This window comes from Megalobrama amblycephala, linkage group LG16, assembly GCF_018812025.1.
Source record: "Megalobrama amblycephala isolate DHTTF-2021 linkage group LG16, ASM1881202v1, whole genome shotgun sequence".
Lineage (NCBI taxonomy): Eukaryota > Metazoa > Chordata > Actinopteri > Cypriniformes > Xenocyprididae > Megalobrama > Megalobrama amblycephala.
In genome coordinates, this window is record NC_063059.1 from 21,785,175 (window position 1) to 21,807,742 (window position 22,568).

Consider the following 22,568-nt stretch of genomic DNA (forward strand, 5'->3'; position numbering starts at 1 on the left):
TTGCATTTCCTGAAATAAATTGTATTATATTTTCACTAATTAGCCTTTATTATTCGCTACTCTTTTTGTCAGTAAAATAAAAGATCGCTTTATGGCTATCATGTTTTAAACAAATGAAAAGGTGTCAGGAGCACATCAACATCTCCCTTAATTTTTATTGTTAGTTTATTTTTCCCCTAGACCAAGAATTAAGGAAAGTAACTATATAACTAGTCAATTCAGTCCATTATAGATTATAGACCGTCTCTCTACATGTTGTATTTACTGGAGTTAAAGTTGGATGATTATTCTTGCCTTTATCCTCACCAGCCTCAGTCTGATTAACACAGAAGAAAAAAAAAGTTACTTGATTCTGACCTCAAATGGGAGAAAGTGGAGTGAGATCAGAGACCGTCATCCAAGGAAAAGTTTAGACATTCATAAAAACATTCTTAATTTTAGTAATTTTGAATAAACAAGCATGTAATTGAAACTAAGAATAACATTAGTCTGCTAGTCACATTTTGAGAGATAAACACATTAAACTTTCAGTCTGCAAAACACTTAAACTGAGAACTACCAAAACAGAAAAGGCAGCTTACACCCCTTTAATAATATCAAACATCAGAATCTCTTTTGTGTGAGTATATGGGTGGCTCTTAAAAGAGCCTTTGGGTGTGTGGGAGTCTCGGGGACTCTACTTGGAGCTGGTGTACTTGGTGACGGCCTTGGTGCCCTCAGACACGGCGTGTTTGGCCAGCTCACCGGGCAGCAGCAGACGCACGGCGGTCTGGATCTCTCTCGACGTGATGGTGGAGCGCTTGTTGTAGTGAGCGAGACGAGACGCCTCACCGGCGATGCGCTCGAAGATGTCGTTGACGAAAGAGTTCATGATGCCCATCGCCTTGGAGGAGATGCCGGTGTCAGGATGAACCTGCTTCAGCACTTTGTACACGTAGATGGCGTAGCTCTCCTTCCTGGACTTTCTGCGCTTCTTTCCTCCCTTACCGGCGGTCTTTGTGACGGCCTTCTTGGAGCCCTTCTTAGGCGCGGACTTGGCTGGTTCAGGCATGATGCTGAATGATCGCAGAACTGACGAATCAATGTGACTCACGAGCGACACAGAGGCTTTTATTCTCTACCATATGCTAATTTACACAGAGAGACGGGATCACCTGATTGCCTGTTTTCATAGACCACACCCATAAACTCGTGTTTCATTGGACAACTCAAAGCATCACGCGCTGAATGAGAGCCAATCACAGGCTGTTAAATGATAGCCCCGCCCACCGCCAACAGTTTGAGCGACACCCCTCCCCCCAGTTTCCTTTGTTTCATTTCCCGCTCTTTTTATTCATTAGTTTGAGAAAATAAATCGTAAAATTTTAAAACCTCTTATAGACACATTGATGGACTTTGGGAGGAAAGACACAAATAAGACACTCTTTCTTCATTATTTAACTGTTGTTGACCTGTTTAAACTACAAAAATAGTAAATAAACGCCCATTTTTGTATAAAATAATTTTTCTTTTCTGTTTTCTCCATTTACACTTCTAACTTACGGTCCTTTCTGATCTAATATTTTTTTGAAACGCCTTATTTAAAGACCGTAACATCGTGTAATAAAGATCTCCGTGCGCCATTTAAACTATTATATTTCATCTATCATGTTGGTTAAAGATAATGAGAAGATGCTGTTGACAGTCTCGACACATCATTGTGAAACTATATTTATGAGTTCATTAATAAAGTTGATTCTCTAACCAGAAAATAACTGCAATTGTCATTAATCATGACTAGTGTGTCTCTTAAAAGAGTCGTTGGGTTTGTGTAGTTTCTCCTGGTTTCATGTTTATCCTCCGAAGATTGGTTGCTTACAGGACCTGACAGAAACCAGCGCCGCGTCACATGACCCTAAACTTCAATGCTAAAATGCTGAATTACGTTTGATACTTATACTTTACTGCCGATGTACATTTTAAATTATATATATAGTCCCTGAATAAATTTAGAAAAAAAAATCATATTATTGTGCAGCATATGCTATCCATGCTTACTATAATAAAAATGTAAAGTTACATAAGGAATTATCACTCTGTGCATGTATTCACTCAGAGTATTAACATATACAGCATTATTTTACTTTATAAAAGTAAAGTCACCTCCAATTTCATTCTTGAAGTGAAAACATGAGCTTAAATTAGGAGAAAAAAAAGCCTCAAAACTCATGCTTTATAACGTGCATATATTTATCTTTGACACTTTGGTTCGACTCTATAATACCAAAACTTACGTAATAATTATTGTCGCTGGAAATGGTCTCGTTCAGAGCAGGTTTGTGGCTCTTAAAAGAGCCGTTGGGGTGAAGCGCTGATGCGGGTTAAGCGCGCTCTCCGCGGATGCGGCGGGCCAGCTGAATGTCTTTGGGCATGATGGTGACTCTCTTGGCGTGGATGGCGCACAGGTTGGTGTCCTCGAACAGACCCACCAAATAAGCCTCGCTGGCCTCCTGCAGGGCCATGACAGCGGAGCTCTGGAAGCGCAGATCCGTCTTGAAGTCCTGAGCGATTTCTCGCACCAGCCGCTGGAAAGGCAGTTTGCGGATCAGCAGCTCGGTGGACTTCTGATAACGGCGGATCTCTCGGAGAGCCACGGTCCCGGGCCTGTAGCGATGGGGCTTCTTGACGCCGCCGGTGGCTGGCGCGCTCTTCCGCGCTGCTTTAGTAGCGAGCTGCTTCCTCGGGGCTTTACCACCGGTGGATTTACGAGCGGTCTGCTTGGTTCTTGCCATTGCTCAACTCTCCTTCTCTCTGTCCTGCTTGTGCTGGAAATGCGGCTTGATGTTTCACTCCTGCTTTTAAAGCATCGCGCGGCCACGAGCTCATAGTGTCGCTAGGGGGCGCCGAGGCCTGTGATTGGCTAGAGTGTGACGTGCGCGTTTCCTCTTTTCAAACACGCGGAGGGTTTCCCGCTCAAGACGCTTTGTTCAGACCAAGCGGCAACCTCCCCCTTTCTCTCGTGAAGCCAATACGGAAGTAACTTAAACTGCGATTCATCGACTGGCCGCTAGGGACAGACTCCAAAAGAGAGCAGAATCTCATAGAGTCCCATGTTAAATTGGCCAAGTTTATAGCAGAAAAAAACATGTTTACAAGTTGGTTCAAATTGTGGTTTTGGTCTATACTGCTATTTTTGCCCTTCATGACAACTCTGAGGGGGGTGAATTTTTTTATAACTTATCCGTTTAAATTATATTAAGCCTTAAAGTTCTGCATAATTAAGGGCGTGGTCACTTGAGTGACAGGTAGATTGCGCTGCTGTCTGTGAGCCGTCATGTTGCCTCAGCTGCCGCTGAATTTGGCATCTCAGCCGTATTTGTGCTTGATTATTTTATACAATTATAAAATATGGCTTGCTGCATAATATTCGAGACTGATGTGTGTCTGTGTAGATGTGCATGCATGGGGAAGAGACACAGAACACACGTTGTTGGATCGTGGCATTGGCTGAAAGTTTTGGTTGTGAGATTTACTGCAATGACAATGGCGGGAGGATATCAAAATCCGACAGCACTGCTTGGATATTATAACTAAAACTGCTGCACTATTTTGAAAAAAATATACTTTGGACACAGGCTCATTTGTTTGTTATATACGATCGTATACAGTTTTACAACATAAAGGCTGCTCAGATTGCATCCTTTCTTGAAGAACGACGACAGAGCAGATCATTCAGAAGAAATGTGAAATGTTTTTTTGTTTTGCAATGGACACTCATATTTTACCCAAGTGCCACGGATTGGATTCATCTCGCGATCTCTATTTCATTATAAAGGTATGAAGTCCCATTTGATTTTCCATGTTGTTATTTGCACACCCAACACTACTGGTGTTGGAGGATCTATATCTTAAAAAACACCGTAGATTGACAGTAAACCTTTAGAATGTTCTGATGATAAAACTTATCTTCATTAATATTTTAGATCGTATCTAAGATAGATATATAGCTCCTTTGCTGCTAACATGGTTATGTCGAGCTAGGCGGGCGTGGTTTCAGCAACCAGTCACATCAGCTCAAACCACCTCCCCGCCTCTTTGCCCATTTTCAGTTATCCGGGAGTGACGTGCTGTGACGCGCAGCTAAGATGGCCGCGGCCTCATTTAGGCGTCAAAACTGCTGTTCAGAACTCTATGGGTGACGTCACGGACGCTACGTCCATATTGTTTTACAGTCTATGGTTCAGACAGTGTCACACACCCACAGACTTACACTCACACTGCTGTGTTTATTGTGCTGAAATACTCCCTTAATTCAGTGATTGTGCAGACTGGGTAAACCCAGCCTGATCTGCCGGCGATTTGATTTCGCCCGGCAACTCAGTCTGGAAACCCGTACATTCATTTCTACTGCTTCTGTTACACTTTTGCGGGAACCAATCACAGACTTTCTTATCCACCTTGCTCGCTATTGGCGGGTATAACACGATGACGATAGAGAAGTGACAGCAAGCAGGAGCGTCAGTCCAATTCCTTTTAACCTCTCGACAATGCTGAATGACTTCTTTAGTTTAGCAAACAAATTTTAATTGAGCTTAGTCTGGTGATAGCCAGACAAGTGATTGTGCAGATCTCGGATCAGAACTAAATCACATGACAGTCTGTTTAAAGCACTGCAGTCAGTCACACACACTAGAGTTTCGCTCCTTAGAGAAACACTGATAAACTTCTGTTACTCCAGACATCCCCTGAAGACCATATGAATTGATTTTTATTTTGGACAATCTATTAATGTAATATTAAATACATAATCAGAGCTTGGTAAACATATGTATTTTAGGATAAGTGGGTTGGGGGTGTGAATGTCTCTAAACAACTCTACACCTGATGATCTCTATCAGACACATTAGAGAATCATGTTTGGGTCATTCCACCAAATCAGTGCCATTTCTGTCCCCAGGATATTTTATGTATAAATATGCATGAAAATTAACTTAACTTTATTTTATTAAGTAAAATGTCCTGAACATTTCTCTAAATGCAAATTTAAAATAAATAATTTAAAGCATTATTAAAATCTACTGAGAATACTAAAGAATAGCATTTGTCACATGTCCCCGCTATTTAAACTTTATTATGAAATATAATCATTAAAATCTTTCAGAAATCTTATTATTTTTGCATTGTTGTGTTACTCCGTATACCATCTATGCTAAACAAAAATAAATTTCTTTAGAAATCCATAGTATGTTATATAAAATACACATTTTAGTCGTGTCCCCAGGTTTTCAGTCCTGTTACCCTCACACATTTCCTCCTCTGAAAAACTTGGAACATTCCACAAGACACATTTTCAACAGGAAGTTGCATCATCTGGATCTTATGCAGGCCATGAGAAGACCAAAAGTAAGTCCTCTCATTTTAATTTCTGTATATTTGATGAAATTGTAACTATGACTGAGAAGGTCAATCTCAACGTACTGTCCTGTTACCTACATTATTTCTTAGATGTTATTTGTTTATTTTAAAAATATTAACTTTAGGTAAGTCACTAGTATTTGCTCAGTGTCCTCATGCTATTAGCATGTACTCCATGTGGCCATATGTCATGTTTTTGATATTTTTTGCTTAAAAACTCAATCCTGTTACTCATATGAAAAATAAGTGAGTAGAGTCCTCTGGTTTGTTGATTTAATTGTGTGATTATTAGTTGATATAATACTATGTTTCATGAGTTTTACAGTTGAAATTACTTCAATTGTAGATTTATTTAGGATTATTTTTACAGTGTGAATGACATACTTGCAGGGAGCCAGTCCACCACGACGTGACTTCATCTTTTTGTCTTTTTCTTTATTTTGTTTTGTAGAAGATGGAGAGAATCTATACTTTGCAGGTGCCAGAAACACACACCCATGACATGCTGCAAGAGAACGAGTGAAACGCACCCGCAACCCTCTCCTTTCCCCCCTCTCTCTCCACCTCCTTCACTGTGAAGTACTACTATCACAACATCCCTTCAACACAGAAATCTCACTCACACACACGGCCATATACACACTCTCTTTCTCACACATATGGACACTCATTCCTGTTACCAAATTTATTTTACTAAAAAAAAAAATAATAAACTTAAACCACTGTTTTTATCAGTTTTGTTTGATCCATCATTTACACAATTAACTTAAAGCTTCTGTCTTTTAAATGAAAAAAAAAATGTTTTGCGCTTATTAAATACACCTTACCTTAATATAAAGTTATTTTTTTGTCACAAATAACCATCCATTTTTTCAAAATGAACTTTCTGTAGGTGAATATAAAGGAATTAACTGACATGCTTTTACACAGCAAATGAGTTTTGGTAAAAGGACTGAGAAAACATGCATCCATCTTCTGCATTGAAACCTTGTAAAAAATAAAATCAATGTAATATAGATTCAGTTAAAAAAAAAAAAAAAGTTCAATTTTGAAGAGTTACAACAAATGTCACCCATTGGGTGGAATGGCTCATTTATACATGCACATCTTGTAGCAGTTATTGAATTTGTAATTATTGATGCATTTACCATATTTCTGATTGTTTTGATAGGTCATTTTTATTTCACTCCACTGCGTTTATGATGTCTAAATATTAAAAGGGAAGCGCTCTCTATCAGATGAAATGAGTGGCTCTTAAAAGAGCCTTTGGGTTTAATGAGAGACTGGAGCTGGTTTATTTGGATTTGGCGGGCTTCTCGGTCTTCTTGGGCAGCAGCACGGCCTGGATGTTGGGCAGCACGCCGCCCTGAGCGATGGTCACTCCGCCCAGAAGTTTGTTCAGCTCCTCGTCATTGCGCACCGCCAGCTGCAGGTGACGGGGAATGATGCGGGTCTTCTTGTTGTCCCGAGCGGCGTTTCCAGCCAACTCCAGGATCTCAGCGGTCAGATACTCGAGCACAGCCGCCAGATAAACAGGAGCACCGGCACCGACGCGCTCTGCGTAGTTGCCTTTGCGGAGAAGCCTGTGAACACGACCGACGGGGAACTGCAGTCCTGCCCTGGAGGAGCGAGTCTTGGCTTTCGCTCTCGCTTTGCCGCCGGTTTTGCCTCTGCCGCTCATTCTGGAGTTCAGTTACTGTAACTTTATCAATGAAAGAGAATGAAAAACTCAATCCTGCACACACTGTCTTTATAGGAGAGTGCCAGTCGCTCATTGGTTTAGAGTCTGTTCAGATTTCATCCAATCACTGAACTTCCCTCTAAAGCCCAACCCCTTGACTTTTAAAGACGAAACTAGTGAAATATTTCTGATAGAAAATTAATATAAAAGCATAACAGATTTTAAGATAATTAGATTTCCTAAATATTCATTGAACAATGTGGTTTTTCTGTGTGCAGTTAAAATGAACTAAAATGGTGAAATGTTAAACAAGTTTTTCAAATAATTCACATCAATATTAATATGCTACTGGGGTTTGACACACACTAACATGGAATATGGATATTATACGCTGTTCCTGCCAAAAGTGCTTCACTTTCACACTATATTTTGTGCCCTTTGACCTTCTGAAACTACAGAATTATGTTCATATTGTAATACTGGAGTTTTATCACTTCATATTGTTGTTTGAAATAATTTCTTCTATATATAATGGTTCACTGAAATTAAGTGATACAGTGAAAACTACATATAAATATTTTATATTATTAAGAACAGTTTTCAAAAATGTCATCTTAACTATTTCCTTTGAACATTTACAAGAAATGATTAAATACAGGAGTTTTGCTCTTTACTCAGAGTTAGTGGGTGGCTCTTAAAAGAGCCGTTGAGGAACAAACTAGATTTTTACTTCTTTTTGGGAGCTGCCTTTTTAGGCTTGGCGGCTTTAGGCTTTGCCGCCTTAGGTTTAGCCGCCTTGGCCTTTTTGGGGCTCTTGGCTGCTTTCTTAGCGGCTGCTGGCTTCTTCGCCTTCTTGGGGCTCTTCGTGGCCTTCTTAGCGGCTGTGGCGGCGGGTTTCTTGGCCTTCTTGGGCGATTTCTTCGCGGCGGGCTTCTTTGCCGCGGCGCTCTTGGGCTTCTTGGCCGCAGCGGGTTTCTTGGCCGCGGGTTTCTTGGCTTTAGGAGCCGCTTTCTTGGCCGGCTTCTTCTTGGTCTCGGCTTGCTGCTTGTTGAGCTTGAATGAGCCCGAGGCGCCGGTCCCTTTGACCTGCACCAGGGTGCCTTTAGTCACCAGGCTCTTGATGGCGATCTTGACGCGGGAGTTGTTCTTCTCCACGTCGTAGCCGCTGGCAGCGAGAGCTTTCTTCAGGGCGGCGAGGGACACGCCGCTCCTCTCCTTGGACGCGCTCACAGTTTTGACGATGAGCTCACCGACGCCTGGACCTGCTTTCTTGGCTTTCGCAGCGGACTTCTTCTTGGGCGCTTTGGCCGGGGCGGCAGCAGCCGGGGCTGGGGCGGTTTCTGCCATCTCTCTCTGATCGGATCGAGTCTCTCAAACGCTGTCTGCTTTCAGCAATGAATAGCGCTCGCGCGGCGCTGCGCTCTTAAACAACACATGAGAACCTCGTAGACTCAACCTGGCCGCTCCGCGTCTGTGCGCGTCCACGAGCCGCTCGCGCGTGTGTTTTCTTCTCTCACATTTGGGGCGAAACTGGAGCAGTAAAATAGTTTGTCACAGTCGAAACAAAGCGAGCAGCAAGCAGAGGTTCTGAGCTTTCATTAGAGACTAAAATACGGCGAGAGGAAATGTTTGTTTTGCCTCCGTCAGATCAAATCCGAGGCGAGCATCAGTCACGGGGAAAAGCCGCGTGTGAATCTGCTGGATATTTAAAGTGATAAAGTTGCTGAAAGCCTGAACGCTCCTCTGTGTGTTCAGCAAACAGTCTGAAAGAGACTTGAATGAAATCAGCATCAGTGAGGGGCGAGAGGAGGCTTTCATACAGCTGCTGTTTTGGGCGCTTGAAGCACATGAACATCATCCGGAGTCTGTCTGTGACTCTCATCACCCTCATCTTCACCTTCATCTGTCCTTATAATCAGTTTTCAGCATCAGAATGAGGATTGTGTTGAAGCTCATCTGAATCAGTTCTTCATTTACATCAAGGAGCAGCAAGTGACTTAAAAACAACATTTCTCTCTATTTCTTCTTTTCCTCTTTGTTCTAGCCTGTACTTTTCTGGTCAATGTTTGTATTGTCATCATTTATCATGTCATTTCCTCTTTAAGACTGTTTTCCTTCATGAATATCTTTGGATAAAATCATCTGCTAAATGAACAAATGTAAATAATAAAACACAGGTCACTTGATGTAATTGTGTTATATTTTGATTTAACCATTAAAACTAAATCATAAAACAGTAAAAGGAAGTTGTTTTAGCGCTGTGGTGTAATGGATTCCCAAAGCTGTAAAAAAGGACAAAAACAAAGATCGCTTTCCTCAGCGGACATTCAAACGGACTTGTATAAAGGATATAATATTATGGACATCGACTTGAAGAATGAATGTAATGCAATATACCAGACACAGGTAATAGCCTACTCTCTCTCTCTCTCTCTCTCTCTCTCTCTCTCTCTCTCTCTCTCTCTCTCTCTAATACTGTACAAAATTCAATGTGTTTCAATGAAGCGACTCAACGTTCCTTCGTTACTAGTTCTGAAGTGACGTTTTAGAGTTAGTAACGGAGGCTTGGTCCAACTGACAACCTGAGATTTGAATCCGTGGCGGAAGGAAGTAGTGCTGCACAAAAGAGGGTTTTAAAGACACTCCGTTGTTGTTCTTATTTATTTACACACTCGTGCCGTCGGACTGTTGTATAAACGCAATATGACCTGCGGCCTGAGGCCTCTGCCTACGGACGAATCACAGCGTGCTGATATACAGCCATATCGCACGGCTACTCGTGTGATACTGCTCATTTAACCATTGAAACTAAATCATAAAACAGTCTCTTTTTTTACAGAATATGATATATTTACACAGATGTTGAGGTTTTGCTCAGTATATACTGATCACTATAAAGTTCATCTCCAACCCTAAACTGGGGTACGTGAGGTGACAAAAGGGGTGTCACTCCCCCTCGCTCTCTGCTGCGCTACAGCCCTCCCTCCACAGCTCTTCCCCATCACAACGGAGCCTGCCGTGAACGCGCAGGCTATAGTAAGCAAGCAGGGCCACCGATGACGGCGGATAAAGTTATGGCACATTCACTGGTACGGAGGAAACATCACCAATTTGATTTACATTGACTATGGCCTGCCTATACTTTGACTACAAACTTGGTCCTCAAAACATTACGTATTTTGCAATACATGTAATGTAACTATATGACGTTGCACTATTTCTATAAGTAATAAATAGCTAGTAAGATAATATAACGGTAACTAACGTTACAATATGCAAGTAATTATTCTATCGATATGTAATGCTAAATAAGGTTTGCTAGTACATTATTTCAGCAACATGACAAGCCAGTGAAGCTTTCAATAGATGCTTTGCACAGTGCATGACATTTTATCTGTATGTTATGCGGCTAGGAGTTTTGTTTGTCCGCCATGAGCAAAGCTGCGGCACATCGGTAATCTTGAATTTGAACGCCTGTACGCGCTCTGCATGAGAGTGGTGTGATCAGCGCACACAAGCATGATTGACACTGCTAAGACACTCCTCCTGGCTCTGATTGGTTGTTTCTTACCGGAGCGGTGTATTTCTGCAAATGGCAATAGGACCACTGGGTGGAGCCAGAGGAGCTTGATTTTTTCACAGATTATCTGTCTCATATTCTACTGTAAGGACATAATGACAGGTTTAACGAATATGTAAAAAATACATTTTTACAAAAGTTACCTACTGCAGCTTTAAGAAAAATAATGCAATTGCATTTAAATGCAATTAAAAATGACTTATTTGGTATCTTCAAAAGGCCACAACAGTATGCATCTAACTAAGGCGATATTTGAAGATTGTTTGGAGCGTGAGAGAACAAATATAAAAAGCATTGGGTGGATAGCAGAAGAAAAGGCACAAACAATGGATTTAGTAAATAGGAAATATAGTGATGCAGTTCCTATAGCTGTACTCCCTCCGTGGTTATTTAAAATGCCTGCAATAGATCTGTATTTACTAAAAGTGGAACAATCCAATAGTAGTACAATAAATGAAGTAAATCAAATATGGAACGGATTTACTATGATAATGTACAAATTTATACAGATGGTAAAGGATCCAGAATCCAATAAGACCGGTGTTACGAGATTTTCAGATTCTGAGATTTTTGGTTTCCGAAGGCAGAGCATACATTAATTATAAATGAGTTTCGCAGACATGCACGATTGCACGTCCAACTGAGAACATTAGTTCACATTGTATCTCAAGACATTAGTGGATTATTCCATTAAGATAACTATATGCTCAGCATCGTGGGTGACTTATGGCTAAACTACAGTTGTTTATTTCTAGGTAACAATTTATAATGTTTTCATTAGTATGCACGATTTGTGCAGTCGTCTGTAAGTGAATAACAGATACTTTGTGTAACAGCAGAGCAACCTTCAGCTATCGTCTACTATGAGTTCAGCTTGTACCTTGCGATGCAACAGCTGATAAGTCTATATACATTTCTTTATAACTTTCATGCTTATTTGATAAGCAACAAAAAAACTGCTTGTAAAGATCAGCTCTACAGCAAAATATAGATGGGCAAACAAGGAGGATGAGGAAGAAAAACAGGATGAAGAGGAAAACGAGGATGAAGAAGAAAAGTATTAGAAAAATAAATAACTAATAAATAACTAAAAAAATACCTGATGCATCCAATGGTCAATATTAATATTCATGCCTTTTTATTAATATTTATGTTAATCATTTATGGCTTATGATTTATCAGTTTTACTTTTGATTTCATATATTTATGTACTTCTACTTAATATATTAATCCTTATCATATTTTCAAGTATGTACATGTTATTGTACCTTTATGGTTATTTGATATTTTATATTTAAGAGTATGCTTGTTATGTTCAATTGTTCAAGTGTTCCGGTGTGACAGGTCACGCTGACACGTTTGTGGTTAGACATTGGTTTCTCAGAATTAGCCTAGTGCTCATTTGAATCTGATTAAAACATGTCTGCTGACATTTAATAGTGCAAGAAGTGCAAAATTTCCTAAGGGTTAAAACAACTATTTTTGACACTGGACCAGTGGACGACGTAACGGGTGAAATTAACCTTTTTCAGTTTAACAGAAACATCAGTTTGAGTGGGTTGGGAATCTCCCTGTATGCTTATGGTATAATATGGACTGAGTTGTTGATAATTCAGCTTTTTCTCTCCTTTGCTCTCCTGGGCTTCTGCTTCTTCTCTCTTATCTGCAAATGTCTTAATGTTTTAATTCTTTTTGATCTTCATCTATTAGATACAATACTCTAAATTTATTATTAACTATTGACTGCTCCTTTATGGTTGTTATTTTACCTTTTGGTTTTATTAAGTATTTTCATTATCGATTAAAGTTTGCGTGTCAGGCTAAATTTAATTGTAATGAATAAATAATTTTTTTTATTTTATCTACTGCCTGGATCTCATTTTCCCAAGAATTTGCACCAATACCTCTGCTATATTAGCAATCCAAATTTAACAAAAATAGCTCTCACAAACTTACAAAAACTAACTAACAAAAAATATCTATATCTTTACAGAAGAGACATTATTTCTATCATTATTTAATTCGTTATTTTTGAAACTTGTCATAATAAAACATGTTAAGTAACCGCTGAGAAGCCTATCTGAATTTGTGTCTTTGGTTATAGATAGTATTTTGTAATATAACAATTTTCTATACATACAGAGGCATACTTTAAATGTATTGAAATTATAAGGCATCTTTGAGTAAACTTTGAGTGTCATTTGAGTATCTCATTGCCGGGCCGAGTGTCCTGGTTTTTGGTAATCAAAATATGGTCACCCTAGACAAGATATTATCATAGAAATAATGCAACTGTTCATGACAGGGTTGTGTCATTTTTATGGGTCCAGCACATGTTGGAATTAATGGAAATGAAATGCCAGATAAACATGCTAAAAGATCATTGAATAAAAATAATGTGGAAATTGATGTAAAAATCAGTAAAGCAGAAGCAAAGACGATTATGAAGCAAGCTGTTATCAAATCATTGCAACATAAATGGGATATGGAGAAGACAGGTAGACATCTGTATAAAATCCAAAAGAAAGTAGAAAAGAAAATAATGAGACTGGAAGTGACTTTAAAAGAAGAGAAGAAATAATAATGACATGATTGAGATCAGGATAAATGCTGGAAACAAAGATACAAACTGAAGGTGCAAATAATATTAGGTAATAAAAAGTTCTGAAGAATTATAATAAAATGTATAATGGATACAGGAAACTTCAGGAGAATATGTGCATTTTATTGTTATTTTTATCCTTCTCATTGTCATTCCAGACTCCAGTTCAGTTGGTGGCGGTAATGCACCAAAAGTTGACTTGCCCACTGGGGAGGGGCGTGCTGCGCCACGTGACTGGAGACTGGTTTCTGTCAGGTCCTGTAAGCAAGTGTAAAAGTGCTCCTTGTAAGGTTGAATTATCATTTTTTCGTTATCATCGTCTGATAGAGTTCAGTGATCATGTCTGGAAGAGGCAAAGGCGGGAAAGGGCTCGGGAAAGGAGGCGCGAAGCGTCACCGTAAAGTTCTGCGCGATAACATCCAGGGAATCACCAAACCCGCCATTCGTCGTCTGGCTCGCCGCGGCGGCGTCAAGCGCATCTCCGGGCTGATCTACGAGGAGACCCGCGGTGTGTTGAAGGTGTTTCTGGAGAACGTGATCCGCGATGCCGTCACCTACACCGAGCACGCCAAGAGAAAGACCGTCACCGCCATGGATGTTGTGTACGCGCTGAAGCGACAGGGACGAACCTTGTACGGCTTCGGAGGATAAACACCTGAAACCAGGAGAAACTACACAAACCCAACGGCTCTTTTAAGAGCCACACACTCTGACACACAAAGAGCTGATCAGATCATACTGATTCATGCGTTATTCAGACATAAACAATAAAACTGAGTAAACTATGAGAATATGTAAGTTATCTAATAGAAAATAGAGGCTTTTTAATAGTTATTTTAACGTTATGAGTGTAATTGTATTTAGAACTGAGTATTATTTCTCTTTTAAGGTGAAACTTCATGACCAGAATATTTTTGTTTCAGAAACACGTTTCTCTGAGATTAAGATCTAGTTTCACAGACAGCGTTTAGACTAAGATCATAAATTAGGTCTTAATTAGTTTATATAAATGTGTCTTAGGAAAAAACATTACTGTTGAGACAAAACAATGACAGACATATTTTAAGACAGGACAGCACAAGTTTCTTTAGTTAAAGCTTAAACATGTATTTTAGTCTCAGACTAGCTTTAATCCTCGTCTGTGAAACTGCGAATTGTCTAGTTTGTGTCACATGACATGATTTATTCCTGTAGACTTTGAATTAAAGTGTCTTACAAAATAAAGACAAATCTAAATATGACCAGTGAAGGCTTTTAAGATACTTTTTGTTTTTAATCATTCTTCCCTCCAAAATTCTCTCAATCTATATGGAGTTTTCAAACACAATCCTGCAGAATATTTGTCTTTTCAAAATCCGATTAAACGAAAATAAAGAGCGGGAAATGAAACAAAGGAAACTGGGGGGAGGGGTGTCGCTCAAACTGTAAGCGGTGGGCGGGACTATCATTTAACAGTCTGTGATTGGCTCTCATTCAGCGCGTGAGGCTTTGAGTTGTCCAGTGAAACACGAGTTTATGGGTGTGGCCTATGAAAACAGGCAATCAGGTGATCCCGTCTCTCTGTGTAAATTAGCATATGGTAGAGAATAAAAGCCTCTGTGTCGCTCGTGAGTCACATTGATTCGTCAGTTCTGCGATCATTCAGCATCATGCCTGAACCAGCCAAGTCCGCGCCTAAGAAGGGCTCCAAGAAGGCCGTCACGAAGACCGCCGGTAAGGGAGGAAAGAAGCGCAGAAAGTCCAGGAAGGAGAGCTACGCCATCTACGTGTACAAAGTGCTGAAGCAGGTTCATCCTGACACCGGCATCTCCTCCAAGGCGATGGGCATCATGAACTCTTTCGTCAACGACATCTTCGAGCGCATCGCCGGTGAGGCGTCTCGTCTCGCTCACTACAACAAGCGCTCCACCATCACGTCGAGAGAGATCCAGACCGCCGTGCGTCTGCTGCTGCCCGGTGAGCTGGCCAAACACGCCGTGTCTGAGGGCACCAAGGCCGTCACCAAGTACACCAGCTCCAAGTAGAGTCCCCGAGACTCCCACACACCCAAAGGCTCTTTTAAGAGCCACCCATATACTCACACAAAAGAGATTCTGATGTTTGATATTATTAAAGGGGTGTAAGCTGCCTTTTCTGTTTTGGTAGTTCTCAGTTTAAGTGTTTTGCAGACTGAAAGTTTAATGTGTTTATCTCTCAAAATGTGACTAGCAGACTAATGTTATTCTTAGTTTCAATTACATGCTTGTTTATTCAAAATTACTAAAATTAAGAATGTTTTTATGAATGTCTAAACTTTTCCTTGGATGACGGTCTCTGATCTCACTCCACTTTCTCCCATTTGAGGTCAGAATCAAGTAACTTTTTTTTTCTTCTGTGTTAATCAGACTGAGGCTGGTGAGGATAAAGGCAAGAATAATCATCCAACTTTAACTCCAGTAAATACAACATGTAGAGAGACGGTCTATAATCTATAATGGACTGAATTGACTAGTTATATAGTTACTTTCCTTAATTCTTGGTCTAGGGGAAAAATAAACTAACAATAAAAATTAAGGGAGATGTTGATGTGCTCCTGACACCTTTTCATTTGTTTAAAACATGATAGCCATAAAGCGATCTTTTATTTTACTGACAAAAAGAGTAGCGAATAATAAAGGCTAATTAGTGAAAATATAATACAATTTATTTCAGGAAATGCAATCCCAAAAATAACAAAATATTCTGCTAACTAATTTTAGCAGAAACTAACTTGTATATTAAAATAAAAATCCCTAAAAGAAAAACAATCCACAAAACGAGAAAGCGTTTAACTCTTGTGCTGTTGAAAACCCTCTAACGCTCGTGGTGTTCCCGCTCAATATGACAGGCCTGCAAAAAACTGCTTATAAATCTCTCGTTATGCTACTTTATCACCAAATATTGGATTGGATCTTTTTGTCAGCTTGTTGTCTTTCAGTTAGGACAGATTTTGCATTTATTTTTGGAACTGATTAATCATAGGCCTCATTGATCTGAGGATAAAGTTCATCTTTGTGAAAAGGAAAGCCTGTAATACTCAAAATGGTTTGTGTACATGATTGTGTGTATGTGCGCGGATGCACGAGTCTGCATGTATCCACACATCCACAGGTCCGAGGCCTTTATTTTGCCAGATCACATGTGAACATGAACATGATGAACACGCTCCTGAACACTGATTGTTTCTCTGGTTTTTGACTCCCACATTCATTTTCAATGGGTGGTCATATCTGACCAATATAAGCTCAGATCAATGAGGCCTACGATCAAAATAAATACAAAACCTGTCCTAATTTAAAGAAAACAAGTTTACAAAAAGGTTTTTTGTAGGCTGGAACCACAAGTGTTTCAATGTGGAAAAACATACAGGAAAATCCTCTCCAGGTCAAAACAACTCGAACACACTCCTTACAAAACCCTTAACACGTATTTTCACAGCATTGTTAGAGTAACACACACAAGTTATACAACAAGTGGGTCTGTGAATGTAGACGTGAAGGAAACCATCAAGCAAGATGAATCTCTTCTTGGCTGATTGCGGACGCTTATATCTCCACACTGATCAGCAGCAGGTGTCAGCAATCTGCACAGACAACAGATAGAAAAAGAAACACAGAAAACAATCAAACTCCAGAATAACACTGATCATCTGTTAGTGGGTGGATATATTAGGCAGCAAGTGAACATTTTGTCCTCAAAGTTGATGTTAGAAGCAGGAAATATGGGCAAGTGTAAGGATTTGAGCGAGTTTGACAAGGACCAAAGTGTGATGCTAGACGACTGGGTCACGTATAATACGCCATAAAGTGCGTATCATATGCACGCAAAAAACTGCGTACCATAAGCACGCCAAAACTCATTTTGGCGTATATATTCTACGAGATTACACACTTGTACTATATATACGCATTTTCGTGTGATCGGGCCCTAATATCCAAGTCAAACTGTTTTAAACAGTCAGTTAGCAGGTGAATTGGTAATAGATGAGGGTATCATGTGTTGGTGTAAAAGAGCTTCTCAGTCTTTGCAAGAAAGATGGGTCATGACGCAGTGTTTTGAAATCATACATATTGTTGAAAAGTTATTTTGTTTTTTTGGCAGACAAAAAGTATTCTCGTCTCTTCATAACATTAAGGTTGAACCACTGCAGTCACATGACTGTTTTAACGATGTCTTTAGTTCCTTTCTGGATCTTGAGAGGTTCAGTCACATTGCTGGCAATAGGGGCCTCACCATCAGATTTCATCAACAATATCTTAATTTGTGTTCTGAAGATGAATGAAGGTCTTACGGGTGTGGAACGACATGAGGGAGAGTAAGTAATGACATTGGACATTTCATTTTTGACTGTTTAAAAATGTATTTATATTTTTGATATTTAATTATAATTTTTTTGACAGTAAGCTAAACAACCATTGACTTTACATAATTTTGTTTTTTAACATAATGCATGGAGTGAAGGACGACACATAATGTGTTAATTTAACAAGTTTACACATCTTTGTGCTAACCTTTTTGACACATTTACTTTGTAAAAAACAATAACAGCTTAATGAGTTAAAATTAACACAAAACTATTGTCCCTAAACTCTCTCATTAGTGTAAATATTGTCATTTTTAACACATCCTTTCCAGCATTGGCAGACTGTTTATTTTGTGATGTATATGCAATGTTTTAAATAATTAAAAAAATGATATTTTTGAAATAATTTTGTCTGTTTGAATTGTATCTCAGTACTTATGTAATTAATTCTATATAATATTATAAAATCTATATTTAGGACAAATAATTACAGTAGAATACTGATTACCTGAGTTTTTTACTGTAATTGCACCGTATTACATAATTACAGTACCATGTAGTTACTGTAAAACTGAAATACGGTTATAGTACTGTAAATCTTAATTACCCTTAAATCTGTAAAAACCCCTTGAAATGTCTAACAGTGTTCTACAACATCACTGTTGCTGTTTCTCAGGATGTGAGCTTGGCTGTGCATCGCCTGTGATCCTGTTTTTTCTTCTGGTGAGTTAATTTCCTCGTGACTTTGCTGGTAAGGGTCATCCACTGATCCCGTTCAGGAGGAATGAAACAGAACGCCGGTTAGAGCGCTGGCTGACGCGTCCAGAATTCACAGAACCACGCTTACATATGTAACCAGTGTTTTGTTCACATCAAGTTCAAGTGTGGATGCGCTGATGTCAAAGGATCTCAGGAGCGGCTGGGTTATTGTCAGACCGCCTGTTCCCATCCAAAGTAGACCAGAGTTACCAACCACGACTATCTTTCATTCGCTGCAGTAAATCTGACCAGGTCCTGCAGGAGAGCCGCGGGAATGCAGACCTCTATTCTGGGGACCTTTTATTTTATTGATAGCTGGGATCTTGATGCTTATTGTAGCTCTGATGCACTTGTTACACAGCTGCGATTTATATTTTATGATGTATTTGGTGAAAGTAATTCATTATAGAGAGTTTGTTTTTCTGCCATAGTACCAAACTTTAACTTAATTTACTGGTTGGGATTAAAGTCCAATGGAAAAACCTGTGAGATACACACATGAGGAAATACGCATTCTTGGTCGGCACAACCTATACTGCAGGCGTGAATCAGCTGAAGGCGATCAGTCGTTTCCTGTTGGGTGTGAATGTTTCACTCAAACGTTGCAAACGATGGACAGTATGTGATTTTCCCCTCAGAGTTTCTCTCATGTCTCTTGAAAAACTGGTTTCCCTTGTTTTCCCGGAGATTAGTTCAAGAGCGTTTTCTCTAGAAGCCACAAGAATCCTTTAAATGTCCAAGTCTTTCATGGCAAATAAAAACTGCTTTATAAAACTCTGGCCTATCTAGATTTAAAGTTTTCACTGATTTCAGACCTTCAGCATCAGATACTTTTTTTTTTTTCTCACAATACTCTAATTCAGTGTTTCTCAACCAGCGGTAATGCCACGGGGTCCTTATAAAATATCTGAATATGATTTATTTATTTTTTTATTTATTTTTTTTATTTTGTATATTTTGACATTTGACATGTTCCCATAAAAGAAGATAATATATGTATAATATAACTGACTATATGAATATAGGACAAGTCAACTAATGTAGCAGTAAATTACACTTGATTGCATTTGTTTGTCACAAAGACATTAAAGGTGCCCAAGAACATGTTTTCAAAAGATGTAATATAAGTCTAAGGTGTCCCCTGAATATGTCTGTGAAGTTTCAGCTCAAAATACCCCATAGATTTTTTTTTTTTTAATTAATTTTTTTAACTGCCTATTTTGGGGCATCATTATAAACGTGCTGATTAGGGTTAGGGTTAGGCGGCTTACCAGCGCGGCTCCTTTAAATCTCATGCTCTCTGCCCCCGGAGCTCGCGCTTGCCTTAAACAGCTATAAACAAAGTTCACACAGCTAATATAACCCTCAGAATGGATCTTTACAAAGTGTTCATCATGCAGCACGTCTAATCGCGTAAGTATGGTATTTATTTAGATGTTTACATTTGATTCTGCATGAGTTTGATAGTGCTCCGTGGCTAAAGCTAACATTACACACTGTTGGAGAGATTTATAAAGAATGAAGTTGTGTTTATGAATTATACAGACTGCAAGTGTTTAATAATGAAAATAGCGACTGCTCTTGTCTCCGTGAATACAGTAAGAAACGATGGTAACTTTAACCACATTTAACAGTACATTAGCAACATGCTAACGAAACATTTAGAAAGACAATTTACAAATATCACTAAAAATATCATGATATCTTGGATCATGTTAGTTATTATTGCTCCATCTGCCATTTTTCGCTGTTGTTCTTGCTTGCTTACCTAGTCTGATGATTCAGCTGTGCACAGATCCAGACGTTAATACTGGCTTGTCTAATGCCTTGAACATGGGCTGGCATATGCAAATATTGGGGGCGTACATATTAATGATCCTGACTGTTACGTAACAGTCGTTGTTATGTTGAGATTCGCCTGTTCTTCGGAGGTCTTTTAAACAAATGAGATTTATATAAGAAGGAGGAAACAATGGGGTTTGAGACTCACTGTATGTCATTTCCATGTACTGAACTCTTGTTATTCAACTATGCCGAGGTAAATTCAATTTTTGAATCTAGGGCACCTTTAATGATACCAATGAGTCAATTTTATTCTGGGGTCCTTGAGGATGGTTCCAAATATGACGGGGGACCATTACTCAAAAAAGGTTGAGATTCACTGCTCTAATGTATACTCTATTTTTTCTAAACATTTTCTTTAGGAATATCATATTTTATCCATTAAGAGAATGATACTATAATCTTACACCAATATTTTATGCACCCTGTTTGCTTAAAATTGTTCAGCTGAACACAAAGGACGATATTTGGAAGAATGTAAGTAACCAAACAGATCTCACCCCAGCTGATACCGTAGCATTTATTTTTCCTACTATGGTAGTAAATGGGGGGTGATCTGTGTTTGGTTACTGATGTACTGACTGGATTTTGGCGGACTGTTTTATAGTTGCGATTGTCTCCTGTAGACTTTACCTATAACTACAAACTGAGCCTCAAGAAAGAAACAAAGCACAAGGGAGTCTTCTACGTCATTTCCTGAAGATCTTCAACCTGTGGGCGGGTGAGTATTTATGGTTTAGGCAGAGACATAGCCATCATTTCAGAAGTGAGGGGCACAGAAATGTCAGGCATAATACCAGTTTTATTATCTGATTTTTTTTATTTTCATTTTTTTCATCTCATCTCTTGCTTTTAATTTGAAATCAATTTGCTTTTAATGAGAAATTAAATAAACTACTGAACAATAATCAATATCTATAATATTTTTTCATATATTTTATGACAATATTATGATTGGTTTATGTACTATAAACAGTAGTCTTTATGGATTTTATACAATGTAAAATAAAAGATCACAGAATAAGGCCAAAAATATGCAGTACCTGTCGAAAGTTTGGAAACAATCGATTAATGTTTTTGTCTCTTCTGCGAACCAAGGCTGAATTTGTTTAATCCAAAATTCAGTAAAACAGTAATATTGTGAACAAAGATAGGTGCACAAAGAAGAAGAATCAAATAAACACACACACACACACACACATATATATATACACTGTATATATACAGAAGGCAAACAAAGGGAGAAACTAACAAGACACACCTGAAACAAGGACATTAATCAAATTAGAAACCATGACAACTAAATAAACGAAACAAAGGAAGACACAAACAGAACAGAGTCCAAAACAGACAGACATGTGACAGTGAAATAGTATTACAATTTAAAACAGCTGTTTTTCTGACACAGTTTAACTCTGAGATCTTGTCATATTTTATTACCATTTTTTGAAACTATAGAGAATAAACTGAATTAATTAAATTAATGAAATTAATGAAATGCATAAGGTGTCTGAATAAATTTTGGTTTGACTGTATGTAAAATATCTTTGCAAATCTCAACATCTACAGTGCATAACATCATCAAAAAGTTCAGAGAAACTGGAGAAATCTCTGTGTGTAAAGGACAATTGAACTGTTCACTGAACTTTCTATTCATCAAAGAATACAGAAAAATTAAGTGTATCTGTCACGTTTTGAGTTTGATTGTTCACTTTTTGAGTTTGTTCTGAATATGTGTTTCTATTCATTCATTGAGTTCCAAGTTTTATTGCTCTGTTAATTTGCTCTATTTAGGCCTTGTATTTCAGTCTGTTCTTCGTCAGTTCTCCATTGTGTGTACTTCTGTTTGTTTCTCAGTCAAGTGTATTGTTTATAGTTATTGTTAATAAACCATTTTCTGCCGCACTTAGATCCTGCCGCATCCTTTGCTGTAACCAAGTGTGACAATATCACGGTTTCTACAACAATTGATAACACTGATGTGGTTGAAAACACTGCATATTTGTGATATACGAAAAGCGTTGCACGCGTCCGTCTCTCGTTTAGCGCCAGCCAAAGCGTACAATCACATTTGAATTTGGCAGCTGATCACGTGATGCACTGAACGTTCTGATCACACCGGTGTTAAGGGTTCAGAATAAAATGACAGGTCATGCATCTTGTCTCTTTGAATTAAAATCTAGATTTATTTGTTCACTGTATGTGAACACACTTGATGAATAATCATATAGGGTTAAAGGTGAAAGATAAAAAAAGACACACCAAGTAACATATAATCATAATGAACTTCACAGAAGAGAAATTATACATACTTTCATGCATGTAGTAACCTTTTCCAGAAAATTACCATTTAGAGATGATTTGTAAATAGGACATTTTGAAAAATACA

General features: G+C 38.7%; 6 protein-coding genes across 6 annotated transcripts; 2 read left to right on the plus strand and 4 right to left on the minus strand.

The window, feature by feature from the left end:
* Positions 1–572: 572 nt before the first annotated feature.
* LOC125249347 (histone H2B-like) lies at positions 573–1,092 on the minus strand. Its single transcript, XM_048161632.1, has one exon. The coding sequence runs from the start codon at positions 1,049–1,051 to the stop codon at positions 677–679; it is 375 nt and encodes a 124-aa protein (XP_048017589.1). The 5' UTR covers positions 1,052–1,092; the 3' UTR covers positions 573–676.
* A 1,223-nt stretch (positions 1,093–2,315) lies between these two features.
* Positions 2,316–2,822, minus strand: LOC125249344 (histone H3). Its single transcript, XM_048161629.1, has one exon. The coding sequence runs from the start codon at positions 2,769–2,771 to the stop codon at positions 2,361–2,363; it is 411 nt and encodes a 136-aa protein (XP_048017586.1). The 5' UTR covers positions 2,772–2,822; the 3' UTR covers positions 2,316–2,360.
* Positions 2,823–6,665: 3,843 nt separating this feature from the next.
* On the minus strand, positions 6,666–7,107 carry LOC125249345 (histone H2A-like). The gene has a single exon (XM_048161630.1). It carries the CDS (start codon positions 7,073–7,075, stop codon positions 6,689–6,691), a length of 387 nt encoding a protein of 128 aa, XP_048017587.1. The 5' UTR covers positions 7,076–7,107; the 3' UTR covers positions 6,666–6,688.
* A 638-nt stretch (positions 7,108–7,745) lies between these two features.
* On the minus strand, positions 7,746–8,500 carry LOC125249343 (histone H1-like). Its single transcript, XM_048161628.1, has one exon. It carries the CDS (start codon positions 8,420–8,422, stop codon positions 7,802–7,804), a length of 621 nt encoding a protein of 206 aa, XP_048017585.1. The 5' UTR covers positions 8,423–8,500; the 3' UTR covers positions 7,746–7,801.
* Positions 8,501–13,551: 5,051 nt separating this feature from the next.
* LOC125249348 (histone H4) lies at positions 13,552–14,498 on the plus strand. Its single transcript, XM_048161633.1, has one exon. It carries the CDS (start codon positions 13,597–13,599, stop codon positions 13,906–13,908), a length of 312 nt encoding a protein of 103 aa, XP_048017590.1. The 5' UTR covers positions 13,552–13,596; the 3' UTR covers positions 13,909–14,498.
* Positions 14,499–14,861: 363 nt separating this feature from the next.
* LOC125249346 (histone H2B-like) lies at positions 14,862–15,385 on the plus strand. The gene has a single exon (XM_048161631.1). The coding sequence runs from the start codon at positions 14,907–14,909 to the stop codon at positions 15,279–15,281; it is 375 nt and encodes a 124-aa protein (XP_048017588.1). The 5' UTR covers positions 14,862–14,906; the 3' UTR covers positions 15,282–15,385.
* Positions 15,386–22,568: the final 7,183 nt, after the last annotated feature.

Coding starts and splice junctions, on each gene's coding strand:
- LOC125249347 (XM_048161632.1), bottom strand. CDS start 1,051: ATGCCTGAACCAGCCAAGTCCGCGCCTAAGAAGGGCTCCAAGAAGGCC.
- LOC125249344 (XM_048161629.1), bottom strand. CDS start 2,771: ATGGCAAGAACCAAGCAGACCGCTCGTAAATCCACCGGTGGTAAAGCC.
- LOC125249345 (XM_048161630.1), bottom strand. CDS start 7,075: ATGAGCGGCAGAGGCAAAACCGGCGGCAAAGCGAGAGCGAAAGCCAAG.
- LOC125249343 (XM_048161628.1), bottom strand. CDS start 8,422: ATGGCAGAAACCGCCCCAGCCCCGGCTGCTGCCGCCCCGGCCAAAGCG.
- LOC125249348 (XM_048161633.1), top strand. CDS start 13,597: ATGTCTGGAAGAGGCAAAGGCGGGAAAGGGCTCGGGAAAGGAGGCGCG.
- LOC125249346 (XM_048161631.1), top strand. CDS start 14,907: ATGCCTGAACCAGCCAAGTCCGCGCCTAAGAAGGGCTCCAAGAAGGCC.